Source organism: Agelaius phoeniceus, chromosome 30 (genome assembly GCF_051311805.1).
Source record: "Agelaius phoeniceus isolate bAgePho1 chromosome 30, bAgePho1.hap1, whole genome shotgun sequence".
Taxonomy (NCBI): domain Eukaryota; kingdom Metazoa; phylum Chordata; class Aves; order Passeriformes; family Icteridae; genus Agelaius; species Agelaius phoeniceus.
In genome coordinates this window covers 5,151,905-5,168,604 of record NC_135294.1, presented here as the reverse complement: position 1 = coordinate 5,168,604, position 16,700 = coordinate 5,151,905, and the positions used below count along the sequence as shown (strand labels likewise).

The 16,700-nt window shown below is 39.5% G+C and overlaps 1 protein-coding gene across 1 annotated transcript in view; it reads left to right on the top strand.

Moving 5' to 3' along the window:
* KAT6A (lysine acetyltransferase 6A) overlaps nt 1-16,700 on the top strand; it is a 30,628-nt gene that overhangs the window by 875 nt on the left and 13,053 nt on the right. The window contains exons 2-10 of the mRNA XM_054650733.2: nt 1,036-1,078; nt 1,193-1,963; nt 9,646-9,754; nt 10,763-10,878; nt 11,121-11,202; nt 11,972-12,107; nt 12,919-13,232; nt 14,521-14,639; nt 15,540-15,655. Of these exons, the coding sequence (XP_054506708.2) occupies nt 1,361-1,963; nt 9,646-9,754; nt 10,763-10,878; nt 11,121-11,202; nt 11,972-12,107; nt 12,919-13,232; nt 14,521-14,639; nt 15,540-15,655 (1,595 nt within the window). The 5' untranslated portion in view covers nt 1,036-1,078; nt 1,193-1,360. The remainder of the gene's footprint in view (nt 1-1,035; nt 1,079-1,192; nt 1,964-9,645; nt 9,755-10,762; nt 10,879-11,120; nt 11,203-11,971; nt 12,108-12,918; nt 13,233-14,520; nt 14,640-15,539; nt 15,656-16,700) is intronic.

The window sequence follows — 16,700 nt, the reverse complement described above, 5'->3', positions numbered from 1 at the left end:
TAAAAGAACTCTAGGCAAGCAGTGCATCTTTTCTGCTTTAAGCAGTCGTTCAGAGTGTTTCCAGTGCTGGCCATGTGGAGCTCTGCTATTGAGTCTGATGTCTGTATGCAAATGTGTTCCGCGTGTTGATAAATTCTTCAGTACTTACTAGAAAGCAGAACACGATAACTGTGTTGTCAACTTAGCTCTTGTCTAAAAGCTCCCTTGTAGAAAATCATTATTTTTTGTGATAAACACTACAGATCCTTCTTGGTTATTGTACTCTTGAAGCAGAACTTCAGCACAACAGTTATCACATGCAGAAAAAGCTATTTTAAAGATAACTAACTAAAGGCTCTAAAGCAGAGCCTCACACCCTTTCACCAGCATCATTAATTAGCAGTGTCATAAGCTTTCCTTTTAGGCTATGTATGGTCACCTGTTACTTGTCCTCAGGTGTTTTTAGTGGGCCTCATCAATACTGAAAATTATCTTGTATTTTTTCTGTGCCCTCTAAAAGTAGAGCATTTAATTGCAATCTCCACCCGTGTTTCTTCACTTTTTTCCTTTATGGAACAAGTGTCATAGCTTTTCTTCACAGATGGGAAACCCATGATTACATTCCTGAAAGTGCTCTGAAAGTTTCTTGCTGTTTGCTCAAGAGTCTTAGTTATTCCTGTTTTCTGTCAAAGTTTCAGGCAGTGTCTTCCATGTGTAAAAATGAAGAGAGCTGCTGGTCTTTTAAGATGTTTGTTGTGGTTTTCTTTTTCCCCCCAAATATTAATTTATGTTGTGTTCAACAGTGATACAAATCTTGGTGTAGACTAATGGATCAAAATGGAAAGGACACTTTTCTTTAGGCTGTATGGGGTAATTTTTAGTGCTAAATTATGCTTTTATTAGTAATAAAGATAAAATCTGAAGCATTACTTCAGTACTTCAGAAATGTAGTGGCTTAAAAGTCTGCTATGTGTTTAACAAATTAACATTGTCTGCTATTTTTTTTCCTTTTCTCCAAAACTGTTTTTTTAAAATGTCTCTCTTGTTTTCTTCTAGGCCTAACATTAGAGCTCTTTTGGTTGTGAGACCAGAAGCTCAGGTGAGATAACGCTGAAATCTTCACATACTTGTGTAAAACTTTTCTGTGAAGCTGTTACAGGATTTATTGGAAAGAGTATAGAAGTTTCTAATTGTTGTGTTTTCTTCTCTTCAGTGTGAAAACAAATAATGTTTGAGCAAGAAGGATTAATTCAGACCAGAAAACGTGTATGCTATGGTTAGCTGGTTCCCATCACTCGAGGATCTGGTTTCTCATCATTTGAAACTCGTTCAGCATCAGGATAAAGGATAACGACTCTATGGATATACAGAATTCTTCACCATGGTAAAACTCGCCAACCCCCTGTACACAGAGTGGATTTTGGAGGCAATCAAAAAGGTAAAGAAGCAAAAGCAGCGCCCTTCAGAGGAGAGGATATGCAATGCAGTGTCATCTTCACATGGTTTGGACCGCAAAACTGTTCTGGAGCAGTTAGAGCTGAGTGTTAAAGATGGAACTATTTTAAAAGTCTCCAACAAGGGTCTCAACTCCTACAAGGATCCTGATAATCCTGGGAGAATAGCACTTCCCAAGCCTCGGAACCATGGCAAGCTGGATGGCAAACCAAATGTGGACTGGAATAAACTTATTAAACGGGCAATTGAGGGCTTGGCTGAGTCCAGTGGCTCATCCCTGAAGAACATTGAGCGCTTTCTGAAGGGTCAGAAAGATGTGTCTGCGTTGTTTGGAGGTAGTGCTGCCTCCATTTTTCACCAGCAATTACGATTAGCTGTCAAACGAGCTGTTGGCCATGGTAGGCTCCTTAAGGATGGACCTCTGTACCAACTCAACACTAAAGCAACCACTAATGCTGATGGGAAGGAGAGTTTTGAGTCTCTTTCCTGTCTCCCTCCAGTGTGTCTCCTTCCCCATGAAAAGGATAAGGTAAGACAGAGTTTTTATGTGGTTGTTTTCTTCTGGTCCACGGAATGTGTCAATACAGAGTTGCAATTTGAGGCCAATAATCTCGAGTGTGGTGTGTTAGAAGTTGTTACTGTGTATTTAGGATCCCATTGTATCCAATTTTCTAAACATGAGAGGAAATGGACTGTAATTTGTGCTTTGGATCAGAAAATTGCAGATGGGCTACTGTGGGGAATTGACAAAGCTTCTGTGCAGTGGAACTGAAAGTGTGGTGTCAGGCTTACTGCAGGTGTGTCAGAAAAACCTAGGAAGTCATTCTCCTCTCTGGAAAGTGAGATGGATTTGCAAAACAAACTTGAGATCATCTTTTACTTCCACATTTTTATTTGACTGCCATTTCTTCTTTCTGTTTGAGTTCAGGTGATGTAGTGAGGGCTTGATTAGCAATTGCCACCTAATGCTGTCCTAGAGGCTTTCTTTATAATGGGCAAAGAACTTTCTGTGAGAACCTCTTGGCTGTGAAATAGGAAAACCCTGGTCCATGGAAGGTGTTCCTACCTGTGCCAAGGGCTGGAACTGGATGAATTTGAAGGTCCCTGCCCACCCAGACCATTCTGTGATCTGGAGGGTGTGGAGGTCCTGGTAGGAGCACTCAGGGACTCCTGTACCCTCTGCCCCCTCCTCTCTCCCCCATTTGAAATAGATGTTCTTTATTCAAAACAAATAATTTTTTCTGTTGCTTTCTCTTATTTTTTGCGGTTTCCCCCTCCTTTCTACCATACTTCTGCATTCCTAAGGTCATTGATCCTCCCCTCTAACCTCAAGAGGAAGGTGTTGGAGTGAAATTCATACCCAGTCAGTATCTTCTTATTCTTTCTGTTACTGTGAATGCAGAGTAGAACAGAAGCTTCTCTTTTTTTGCTGAAGATCAATTTGCCAGTGGTTCATATATTTGTGCTACTTATGTCCAGGTCATCTAGAATGTGAAAATTATTCTTTTTAATCCTAAAAAGATACGTTTTTCAACAGAATGGGACATTTTTGGTTATTATAAGTATCCTGTTCAGGGATGAATTCTTTGGGTGTGTCCTACTCCTGATTTTTGCAGTCAGCTTCCCTCTCTGGTGAGAGATGCTTTAATGATCTATTAGGATTTGAAGATTTAAAGCTGCTGTACGAGTCTTCTTCGTAAAGAAAAGAAAATAAAATCTGCACAGCTGCTTTATCAGCACTAAAGTTTCCCTGAAGTTCTGATTTAACTGTGGGAGCTTTACTTAACTTGTCAGTGTGCTGTGGGCTGGCTTAATGTAGGAACTATTACCATGCTGAAAATTCCAGTGTTCTTATGTAAGTCCCCAACTTTATCCATAATGAGATCAGTACAGGTGTAAAATGTTATGAAAAGTGGATTATAGAAACAAACCTGGCCCAGGAGGTGACTGGGTTGAGGGTGTTGGTACCAATGGATCTCAGTGGCTGTGCATGTTATTAACACAGTGTGTTTCACTGTGCTGAAACTCAGGAGCAGCTTGATATTTTTTGGGATTAATTGTTCCCTGTGCTGGTCTTAAAATGTTACAAATCAAGAGTGCTGAATGGTGGTGTGAGCTGCTATAAATGAGCTACTATAAATACTGAATTTAGGCTGGGATTTGGTTTTTGTCCCCCCTGGAAAAATATCAATTTTGCAAGGTGTTCTTTCAATAAATTCTCCTGAGTTTTTGTGTCTCTGTGTGCTTGTGTTTAACCCTAGGTGTCTGCTCTTCATCTCTGTGCTGGGTAACTCAGGCACAGTTTCATAGTAATCTGAAGTGATTTTTAATATAAAATGTTCAAACTGTAGGTTCTGCCAGCATGAATTGCCTGGCACGTTGCTGGTGGCTCAAAGTTTCTGTTCTCCAGGATTTTTAGGACAGTTTATTTTTTAGTTTTGTTGTCTTCTTGGTTGCTTGCTTTCTTTTCCATGCAGACAGTGCAATGACCTTCACTCCTCTGCTTTCTGTAAAATCCCAACCAGTTTGTGCAGGTGGGGGTGACATACTGTGATTTTTTGGATTTAGTGGGTTCTTGAGAGTGCTGAGGGATTTTTTTCTCTTTAATGGATTACACTTGGTACAGATTCTTTGGGAATATTGTGACAAGGTTTCCTTTGATTCTTAGAAGAGCCTTGGCAGTAACATGAGCAAGAAAGTTCAACCTCCCAGCTGCCAATTGATGGCCTGGCAGTCCCTGAGCAGCAGTCCCCAGTTCATGTACTGAGCATGACAAAATGTGGTCTAGAGCAGCTCTTTGGGTAGGCTGGGTCAGCTCTCCCAGCTGTGTCCCCCCAGCATCCTGTGCCTGCTCACTGCAGCTGGGCTGAGAAGCTGAAAAATCCTCGATTTTGGGGTAAACTCTACTTGGTAACAGCTGAAAGATCAGTGAGATATCCAGAGGATTCTCATCTACAAAACACAGCTACTGGGAGAAGAATGAACAGGATCTCAGCCAAACCCAGCACAACTGTTGAGTAGTTAATACAGAATTACTACAATGCAATAATTGCTTTGAGAGACTGCTACAACACAGTAATATTTAATATTGCTGAAGAGCAAGGAGCCCTTTCCTGGTACAACATCACAAGGAACTTAAGACCTGCAGCTTTTTACAGCTTAAGGGTGAATGCCTTAAAGAGAGCTTGCTCTGCTGTCATTATTATTATTTAAAAAAAAACCAGCAATAGCATATCAGCTCACTGAAGGAGAAATGGAAATAATTGCTCTAGGTGTTAGAAGTTCCCAGAGCATCTGAAATTTGATCTCAGGGCAACAGTAGGAGTGTTTCTTCCTCAATTAGAAGGAAAATACAGGTGGTATATTTGATATCCATTTGCACTGTCCTTGAAACTGTCTTTTAGGTCAGTTCAAACTGTCTGTGGCTGCAGCAGCCTTGAAGTAAATATCTGAATATTATCCTGCAGTACAGGTGAGAGTTTAAAGCCAAAATTCAGGAAGAGCTTCCTGAAAAAAAAATGAGAGAAACTTCTGTGACTGAAAAGTAGGAGTAATACTTAAGGCAGATTCCCTGGGCTGCTGTCTGGCATGTTCTTTATGGTGTTTCCTTGTTTTGTGTTGCTGTTTATATCTGTTGGTACTTTTCAATCAGTTTAACTGTGGATATTGTACATGCAGCATCCTCCAGGCCTTCCTTCCTCCCAGTAGTAATTCCAGATCCCAGTGTGCACTCATGAACTCACATGAAGCCAAACTTTTGTATCTTTTTAGAAAGTTGCTATCTATGAGTTGTTTTGAAGGCCTTTAAGCATACAATAACTATTGCTAGATTGTGCCTCTTTAAAGTCAGTAATTGGTAATTCCATGTCTTAAATGAAACAACTGCCCAATGACTGTAAGGAGGTTATTTTTGGATTGATTTATGTGGGGTGGAGCACATAAATGATCTGCAACTGGAACACTGTAATTACATATTGAGAGCTCACCCATCTCTCCAAGGGCACTGTTCAAGCTTAGGCTCTCAGCTGGAGGAGGATTAGGATTCACTCTCTTCCAGCTGGTTCTGAGGAAGGGAAGTCTGGAGTTCTGTCTAAAAAAACCTTGTTGTGGATAACAGATGGCCTCCATCTGTACTCTGTGGAACTCTGGAAACACAAGTGGTAAAAAATTACTTTGAACTTTATTCACTCAATTAGCAAACAGGTGAAGTAGCTTGGAGTAATGGAGCACATTGAAGGAAATCCTAAATATTCTTGCCATGGACACCTGTGAATGGATGTTCTGAAGTGATGCATTCAGTGTGGATTGGGCTGAGTGGTACCAGAGTGGTGATAACTTAGAGGCAAAGCTTGTCACTCTTGTCAGACATCAGATATTAATTGTCTGTGTCAATGGGTACCTCTGTGGAGGAATTATTTTTAACAGTATTCTCTCCATTCTGTGCTCAAGGTGGTGAAGTTTAAAAAACTGAGTAGGATTTGGTCTCAGGGTTGAAGGTGTGTGGGTGTCCTGGGTAAACCACGAGTAGCAGCCTTGAAGCAGGTAGAGATCTTTAATGTGCATGGAAAACACACTGACAGTTCTTTTGTGTCTTCTCTGGTATCATGGGGGCCCTGCATTCTCTTCCTTCTGCTCGTTTTCTAACTGAAGTATTTTCCATTCCTTTAGGGATGCTGCTAATCTTGAAGTAAAGCAGTGTTCAGTATTTAAAGATAGAACAATTACCTCCATGCACAGACATTAGTTAGGTTTTAACAAAAAATCTCACCCCCAAAGTAACTTATTATTATTTCTTATTATTATATATAACTTATTGTTATTTCTAGAAATCAAAGTCAGTATTGAAGTTCCTTATTTTTTGTCACCATCTAAGTATTATATATTATAATATTATAAATATTAGTATTAAATATTAAATATTAAATATTATATTAAATATTAGTATATTATAAATGCAAGGTGTTTTGCAGTGAGAGGAATTAAGATTTCAGCTTGCTCCTGCTTGGAGTGGTGTCTTTTCCTTTTGCAGCTGTGGAAGGCTGTGACTTCTTAGAAATATCTTTTGATCTAAAATAGAGTCATACAATCATCTCTCATCCCAAGACAGCATCCTTTATTTTCTGGAAAATGCTGAAGCTGGGACCAAGTGTAGGTGAGAGCTTGCAGGATATAACTTTGGCTAAAGAAAACTTGAGGAGCTTGAACTCCTGCATCAGTGTCAAGTGAAGGGAGTTTCTTTCTACTGCAGAGGAGGAAATCTGAGCCTGTCCTCCCTGACTGCCCTGAGTCTGCAGTCAGGAAGTCCTGGCATGTGATTCTGATTGTGACTAACAAATCCTGAGTAGTTTTAATCCTCTGATTTGAGAACTTGGTAGTTCTGGGAAGGTTGTTTAACAATTGACTGTCAAGCATTTCCAGTTGACGTTCTGTGAAGTTTTTCCCATGTGCATATCTCATAGTAAGATAATTTCTTTAGTTTGAATGTCAGCTCCAGATACTATTCACATCATTTTTTGCATTGATTTCCAGCTATCAATAATCACTGCAGAAAATTCAGCCAGTACATGCCTCATTAATGTCCAAGCTATTGGCCTTTGCACTTCATTCTACTCTTGTAGCAGCATTTCAGATTTTCTCAGAGTTCTATTAGTCCTTCCTCAAACAGCAGCACTTACTTTAAATGTTAATTTTTCTATTTAAATTACTCTAAGTGTTTCCCTTAAGAAGAGGTATGTATTTCATGCTTGTTCCTTTCTTCTGTGCTATTTTGTCTTTTCTCCCTTACATTTCTTTCAATGCAGTCTCATGTTTTAGGCCATCATTCTGCCATATAAATGCACTCCTTCCTTACAAGTGAATTAGAGACAATGTCCCTTTACACAGACAAACATACACGTTTGTGTTATGGTAATAGCTTTTCTTGGGTGTATTAAAATATATTTAGCATTGTTTTCTTGAGTAAAAACAGTATTTTAAGGGATTTCCTTTTTTATTCTCAGTTGCTTTATTTTTTTCCTTCACTGTACTGCCTGGGGGGAACATTAGGAGTTGTGATTTGGTAACTTCTATAGAAGGGTTAGTTACCAACCATTGCTGCTACAAGTTGATATTATTTAATAGTATTTCCTAAATTCTGCAGTTTTCTCTATATAGTGCAAAAAGCCTGCACGATTTGTAAAATTACTTTGACAATGTGAAATTCCTTGGTTCTGATTTTATTGAGCCATGGAACTGAAGCAGTTTTCCTCTCCAGCCACTGATCCAAAAGGCATGGAACCAGGTTTTGTGATGCTGTGCTCACTGAAACATGTTTCCTCATGTTAAAAATCATTTTTTTTCCCTGTGGTGTAAGTTGTACTTTCCCTCTGTCTTTTCTGGTTCATCTGCTCTTGCCAGGAGCTGCAGCTTTTGAGGAAAACCTTTGCAACAGAATGGGCTATTTGAAGTGAGGAGTAATGATTTGTCACTTGCTTAAAAACAGACACACAAAAAAAGCATTATCTGAATTCTCAGAAGCCATCTACCATTGCTTTAGGGGGCTCACGTGTAGGGGATCTTAAAGAGCAAAGCAAAAAACCAAAAAGTTGGTGTGAATGTTTGTGTTGATTTAAATTCTATACCCACTCCGTGAATGTTTGTGTTGGTTTAAATTCTGTACCCACTCCGTGAATGTTTGTGTTGATTTAAATTCTATACCCACTCCGTGAATGTTTGTGTTGGTTTAAATTCTATACCCACTCCATTGCAACCACAATGACGAGCAGAAGGAAATTTGTGAGGATGGGACAAAGATTGTCCTGCTCTCTAGTGAGCCTCAGGTGGCATTAAAACATCTGTAAAGTGCTTTAACATTACTGACAAGTGACCATTGTGGCTGCAGACTTGACTGTGAGTTTTGAGGCATTTCCTAACCTCACTTTTCCTAAATTAAGAAGACTACAAAGCAGATGGCTTTGCCAAAAACGACATTGTAAAATTCCTACACACGCGTTTCTCCTTAGGCGCTTCTCCGTAGTCGCCTTTGGGAGAGCGGAGTCTGAGAATCTTCAAAGCACATTTGGTTTCTAGAAACCCTTTGTATAGTAACAACATGTGCAGAGAGGCTGGCAGCCTGTAAGACACTGTCAGTCCAATTTGTTCTGGCTCCCTCCCTCACTGAATCTGGTGACATCACACAGAGAGATGTGCTTGCAAGCAAAACAGCAGAAGGAGTTGAATGTCTGCCAAAAATTTGCAGTATGAAACCGAGCTGCCTGTTTCCAGTCTTGTTTTCACTAATCTTTCATTGTGTGCTTGCATTTTTTCACTTGCCAGGATGTTCTTTGCTGAACAAACACAGCAGCAGAGAAATCTCTCCATACTTAGCATAACAGTCTCACACAGAAGCTTGGGAAGAGTAGCCTGATCTCCACCTTCAAAATTGTTCCAATTTCATTAATTAAAATATTCTGAATTCTAGTAGAGCCTTCCCCAGAACTGTAGATGTTTTGGGGTTTTTTTAAATGTGGTAAAGTGTTTGCTTGCAGCTTGCCAGGGTGGTAAACACAGGAAACATTGAAGCTGTGAAGGATCATCTTTGATCTGGTTCTTCCAAACCTAGACAGTGTTACATGTGGGCATCCAAACTTGAAAAACTGTGGGGATGAACAGAGTATGCACAAATACTGGCTAAAACAGAAAAGAACTACTGTCTTAGGCTATTGACTGTCTGTGAAACTCTCTGTGATGAAATATGCACTTCCTGGAGAGGATATGTGAAATAATTTTATTTTTCCCCTGAAAAAATTGCATGAGTGTTACAGCTTTCCTTTCCAAAGGTAGAAGGTAAAAGTAATTCCTGGAATCTTGATTCCAAAGAAATGGAAGCACTGCTTGACCCTCCATTCCCAAGGGTTTTTCCCCCAGTAAACCTGATGCTGACTGCAAGCAGCTACATGTCTGACACCTGAGTCCAGTCATGAACAGAAAAAGAACCTTTTTCTGCAGGAAGATTTTATTTAAGTTTTTCATAACAGTGTTAACAGTTTTTGTACTTTTGTACTAACTTCTATTCAGTTAGTGCTGTATTGAATGTGAGAACCAGATCAAATCTTTGAGGTGTGATGTGCATTCCATCCTATTGATGTGATACAGAAATGCCTGTGCCATTTCATGTACTCCAGTTTGCTCCCTTGAGCCACCCAGTGCTCTCACTGTCTCTTTTCCTCACAGCCGGTTGCTGAACCAATCCCAATTTGCAGTTTCTGCCTTGGTACAAAAGAGCAAAACCGGGAGAAGAAACCTGAGGAGCTCATCTCCTGTGCTGACTGTGGCAACAGTGGTAGGTGACCATTCCCAGGGCTGCTGCTCTCATGGCCTTCCCTTGAGACAGAGCAGCTGCTGCTCTGCCTGGTGCTGCCCCTGCACACAGGGAGTGTGCATCCAGTGAGAATCTTCCCATTTAAAATAGAGAAATCTGCTGGAGTCACTCCTGCCATGTGAGGAATATCTTTCTATGGCATAAAATACAGGGATAGTTCAGCTGAATCTCAGGCTTGCAAAGAGGAGGCAGCTGAGTTAACCCAGCACAAATAACTCACTTGGCTCCTGGGAGTTTGTTGGTTTTTAATGTGGCTGTGAAGAGCAGCTTCACCCTCAATTTCTCAATTCAGTTAGGAAGAATTATCTTTGGGTTCTTTTTGCATGTGGGCCTACTGTTTGCTATCTAGGGCATTGGTTTGTGTTCTAAGCAGGTAGAATAGAAGCACTTAAAAATAGGAGTATGTGGATAGCCAAAATTCTGCATGAGAGTACATCATTGATTAAGTACTCTCTACATGAGCTATCTATGGCCATTAACAGAGGTATAGTGATTTTACCAGGAACATTTTCTCTTTTTTCTCTATGATTTCACCAGTAACATTTTCTCTCTTTTTTCTCTATGATTTTACCCGTAACATTTTCTCTATGATTTTACCAGTAACATTTCCTCTTTTTTCTCTATCATTTTACTGGTAACATTTTTTCTCATTTTTCTCTATGATTTTCCCAGTAACATTTCCTATTTTTCTCTCTGATTTCACCAGTAACATTTCCTATTTTTCTCTCTGATTTCACCAGTAACATTTCCTCTCTTTTCTCTATGATTTCACCAGTAACATTTCCTCTGTTTTCTCTATGATTTCACCAGTAACATTTCCTATTTTCTCTATGATTTCACCAGTAACATTCTCTCTTTTTTCTCTCTGATTTCACCAGTAACATTTCCTATTTTTCTCTATGATTTCACCAGTAACATTTCCTATTTTTCTCTATGATTTCACCAGTAACATTTCCTATTTTTCTCCAGGTCATCCGTCCTGTTTGAAGTTCTCTCCAGAGCTGACCGTGCGAGTCAAGGCCTTGCGATGGCAATGTATTGAATGCAAAACATGCAGTTCCTGTAGAGACCAAGGGAAAAATGCTGTGAGTACAGTGAAGTGTGGCTTGAATGAAGTGCACACCAGTTTTGTGGCTGTTTTGTTAAACTACAAAATCAAATTATATTAGGGGCAAATATCTGCAGTTTTTATTTTAGTCTGGTTCTCTGAGACCTGTGAAATTCCTTGAATTGTAGTTGAGAGCTGTGTGCCTGCTCTCTGGGGTAGTGGCAGATGAATGCAGGCCTTGGTGCTGATGCACACATTGAGGGGTTATGTCCTCCACAGGATAACATGCTGTTCTGTGACTCCTGTGACCGTGGCTTTCACATGGAATGCTGTGATCCTCCTCTTACCAGGATGCCAAAAGGTGAGCCCTTTGTGGTGAAAATGATAATTTAAGGTGGTGTTGGAAGAGGTCAGTGGGCAGGCAGTGCTTCCACTTATTTGATGCTCTTTTAGCTACATTTAGCTCGTTTTTGTTTGGAATTACCTTTCAGGTATTAGAAACCAAAGGGTCAGAACTTCACAGCCAGGTTTTTTCACTATCTCCTGTTTCCTGTACATTGCTCTCTGTGAAGGATTTGGAAAAAAAATTCTTGAGGTTTGAAGTGATAGAAGTGATCCCTGCAGATTGAGATGATCAGCTTTCATTTGTATGAATAGCCTTGTACAAAAGAAAGAGATGGTTGATGTGTTTTTGAAGTGATATCCATTTGGACAGTAGAATATTCTGGACAGATCTCTTTCCTATCAGACAGCAGATTATCTATGGAAGACTCTTCCTTGGCAGGAAGGAAACCTTCCTTTCTTCCTTGGAAGTTTTAGAAGAAAACTTCCATGTATAAGATAGTTGAAAGAAGTATAGTCACAAGCAGATAATGGGATAATTAATCATTTAATTATGGTTTTCTGATGATGTACTGCCAATTAAGGAGACTTCCTTTGTGTTTGGAACTCTTTGGGGGCTGGGGAATATTAACAAGACTTGAGTTTGGATTGTTGAAGCATCCCCATAATTCTCCTTACACATATATGTGATAATCAGTGCCTTTGGTACTGTTGTTCCCCTTAATCTCAGGATTTCTCCCTTTTGTCCTATAGAGATGTCTTTGGCATTCAGTGATTTTGTGTTACAGGTATGTGGATATGTCAAATATGTCGGCCACGGAAGAAAGGAAGAAAACTTCTCCAGAAGAAGGCAGCACAGATAAAAAGACGCTATGCTAACCCCATAGGACGTCCTAAAAACAGGTTAAAGAATCAAAACACAACGTAAGTCTCTACAAGGGAGAGCAAGATGGGAAATTCTCTAGGAATTTGGGGTGTTTCTAAAGTCTCTACTTTGTGAGAAGTTTTCTTTTACAATTCAGAGCTGTTCATTACAGATTTTCTGAAAAGGGCTGTGAAAGACTAGAAGTAACCTTAGTGCTTCTTTTGGCCGAGATTTTTTACTCTTTGTGGTAATTTACTATTTCTTTTTGAACTATTCCTTATAGTCATAGACAAATTTTGCTGTTCATGTAATCTCTTTTGCTGGGTGACTTCCATTTCAACAGAGTTTTAAAGTTTACAGTCTTTAAGATTGCAACTGGTTGGAGAGCAGTGCTGTTTCAGCTAAGGTGACCATCAGTGGTAGAGGTTCTTAGACAACAGGCACATCCTTTGTGGTTTAACTTTCTGTGGAATTTTTACAACAATTCCCTATCAGTACAAAAACTATGGCAAATGACAAGTGTAAATGTTTAATGATTGCATCAACTGAAGCCTTCTGTGCAATTTATTTCTCCTGCTTACTGATTTTTAAATCTAATGTTGTGTTAAATTTGGTGAAAATCTATTGTTTATACTCAGATTAGTTTGACATAATGTTCAGTGTAGAGAAAAACTGTACAGCACCTTCTACTGAGATGTTTCAATCCTGGTGCACAGACTCTTGATTACTCACATATTATTAAATTCTTCATACATATTATTAAATTCTTCAGCTCATATTCTGTGTGGTTGATAAATAAATCAATAGAGAAGATGCTGGGCCACCTGAGCATATCTTTTGACCATATTTTTTCCCCTTCTTATCCTTTAGATCAAAAGGTCCTTTCAGCAAAGTCCGCGCCGGTCCTGGCCGGGGTCGGAAGCGTAAGATGGCTCTGGCCAACCAGTCAGCATCATCAGAAGGAGGGTACCTGGAACAGACAGATGGTCTGGACTTCTGCAGAGATGGCAGCAACACCTTGAAGTTCAACAAGAAAACCAAAGGGCTTATAGATGGCCTTACTAAATTCTTCACTCCTTCCCCTGACGGACGAAAAGCTCGAGGAGAAGTGGTTGACTATTCTCAGCAGTATAGGATCAGGAAAAAGGGTACCAGGAAATCCAGCACTTCAGAATGGCCCACAGGTAAAGATTTTTCACCCTGCCAATGTAAGTATCCTGTATACCAAGGAAATGTTCAAAGGCCAGGATGTTGAACTGACTGAATTGTTAGAGGCTGGAAACTTTGAGCTGGAAGTTAACACTGGATTGCACTTACCTTTGGTGCATTGAGGTAGAATACAAGCTGGGAAAAGGAAGTGATCCTAGAGATCTTAGCCTCTATCAGTTCTATTCAGAATTGGATGGTCCATTGTTGGATGGTCCTGAATTGTTCCTAAGCAGGTATTGGGAAATATTCCACAATAAAATGTTTACAGCTTTAGATTCTATCTATGCCTTATGTATGATGGCAAGGGGTTATGAGGGGTTAAGTGATGACAGTGAGGTAGAAGGCCCATTGGTAAGGAGGCATTTGCAGACAGCCTAGGAAATGGGCTAAATAATGTCACATTTGGAAGAAATAACATAGGCAGTGGTTCATAAAAATTAAGAGCAGCAAGGTGGAAGTGTGAAATGGAAAACAGATAACTAAAACCAGTCTGACAGACCCAGGAGTTTCCAATCTATGGATGCATGCAAATGTTCCTTAATTTTCTCAGCCATTAAGGAGCCTGTTTGTGCAGCTTGGCATCTTCTTGCTGAAAACTGTCCTTTCCCTTTGGAATGCACTTCTGCTTTCCTTAGTTGTTTTGCTTTTCTAGCTTAAGATATTATCTATGCCTGGACCTTTATTTAATTTCTGTATTCAGAGTTGGATGGTCCATTGTTGGATGGTCCTGAATTGTTCCTAAGCAGGTATTGGGAAATATTCCACAATAAAATGTTTACAGCTTTAGATGAGTTACCTGCATTAACCTGGCTGGTGCTGGAAGAACAGCAATGTGTTCTTAATACTTTGGGAGTGAGGTGAAGTTCTAGAGGGTTTTGTTGGGTTTTTTGTTTAGGTTTGTTTGTTTTTGTTGAAGGGGTATTTCTAAGGTGATGAATGTAGGTGTCCTGCTTTTGGTTTTGCCAGATATGTGGTTAAATAGTTGTGATCCTTGTTTGTGAAAAACAGACTTGGTGGCAAGCCATTTATGCCTTCATGGTACTGTGAATATCTAGGTGGTGACATTTGGACCAACTTAAATGTAGGACATGGTCCCAAATCTAGAACCTGTTCTTCCTTTGTGGTCCCAAATCTGAATAGAAAATCCCATCCAAAAAAACCTGGCCCAGTGTGTGAATGCAGCCAGCTGCTGTTTGTCACTGCACTAAAAGCAAATACTTTTTTGTAAATGTGTGTGAAGACAATTTTCTCTTTCATTTACAGACAATCAGGATGGCTGGGATGGAAAGCAAGAAAGTGAGGAGCGTTTTTTTGGGAGCCAGGATGTCTTGAATGAAAAAGACATGGAGTTGTTTCGAGATATTCAGGAACAAGCACTGCAGGTAAAGTGAAATTTTCACTACTCTTCACATGAGTTGCTGATCTCCTGCATGAAGTGTCCTCATTTGTTAGTAACAGCAGTGCAGGTGGTTCATATTATGATATTATAATACTTGGATTTCTGTCATTCTGTGAGTGACAGTCTTCAGAGATAAAATCTTCAGGAGTTGAGAAAGCATTTGTTTTCTTTGAAAGAAGGGCATTTGGTATCCTTATTTTTAGTTGCTATAAAATACACAGTTATTATCAGAGGGACAGGGGAAATAAAGGCTGTAAGTAAATAAGTAGTCTCAAATAGTGTATTTTCTGGTTTTTTCTTCTAATGAATGTGAGGTTTTTCTTTAATTCTTCAGCACTTGGGATGATAAAAGGTTGTTGCATCCTGAATGTTGGTTTGGTGGCTGCTACATTCACAGTAATCCATCTATTCTCAGAGCTGGGAAAACACTAATGTATAATGTTAAACACTTTCATATTCTAGTTTTTAACCTCAGGAGCAGTTTATGTTCCTCTTCTTCACTATTGAAATAACAAGTAAGAAAATGACAAGAAGACTCAAAAAAGATTGTATTAAACTTCACTTTCTATTAATTTGTGTTTAAAACTATGACATGCAACACTGTGAATGGTAGTGGAGATCCATGGTGTGATAATGTTTATTAATTCCTTCTTTTTGTGAATCACAAAAAGAAATTAATCCCTCCTTTTTGTGAATGGTTGCTTTTGAAGTGTGACTGGTGCTGGTTTTTAGTGTCAGAGAGCAACATCTGCATCTTCCTCATTACCAGTGAGTTCAAGCAGGATGGACTGTCTAGATAAAACTGTTTTAATTTATTTAATCTTAAAAGTCTTTCACTTGGAAATTCATGAAAAAAACCAAGGGTTTTTTTCCCCTTGCATAGAAAGTAGGGGTGACTGGGCCTCCTGATCCACAAGTGCGCTGCCCTTCTGTTATAGAATTTGGCAAATACGAAATCCAGACCTGGTACTCCTCCCCATATCCACAGGAATACTCAAGGTAAGACTCTGCTTTGTTCCTCTTCAGTCTTTTTGGGAAGGCTGTACTCCAACAGGCACAGAAATCTGCTGCTTCCTACATTTTGGTGCCTTGAATATTTTTCTGCTGTGCTGCACATATGATTGCTTTGTTCTTTTCCTTAAGAACTTTGCAAATTGTCTAAACTGCAATCTCTGAACTTTATTCAGAATAAGGAATAACTTGTAAGGGCTATAGCTAGAAGAAGGAAATGAAGTGAAACTCTTTATTTTGCCATTTAATAAGAAGATGTGGTCTGTCATGAGGAATTATTCCAGCTGGACAGACATTCCTGCTGAAGCTACAGCATATAAATGGAGTTAAATCACAAGAATTTTGGGATTCTTGCATTCTACTTGTCCATATCAGTGTAGTGTGTAAAACACTTTTAAAGCAAGTGGGTAGGTGGTGATGTGACCCTTCACTCAAGGCTGTGTACACACAGCTGGGATGTGCCTGTGACAATGAGGAGAAGAAGGGAATAAGAACAATTTATCTCACCCATCCTAGCACCACTAGTGCAAAACTGGGAGGAGTTACTGGGTTTTTTCCTAGGATTTTAATATATTTCTTCTGGCATACCTTAATAATGTAAATGTAATTATGCAGGGCTGTGTACACACATCTGGGATGTGTCTGTGACAATGAGGAGAAGAAGGGAATAGGAACAATTTATCTCATCCATCCTAGCACCACTAGTGCAAAACTGGGAGGGGTTACTGTTTGTTTTTTTTTTTTTTTTCCTAGGATTTTAATATATTTCTTCTGGCATAACTTAATAATGTAAATGTAATTATGCAGGGCTGTGTACACACATCTGGGATGTGTCTGTGACAATGAGGAGAAGAGGGAAATAGGAACAATTTATCTCATCCATCCTAGCACCATTAGTGCAAAACTGGCAGGAGTTATTGGTGTTTTTTCCCTAGGATTTTAACATATTTCTTCTGGCATACCTTAATAATGTAAATGTAATTATGCAGGGCTGTGTGCACACAGCTGGGATGTGCCTGTGACAATGAGGAGA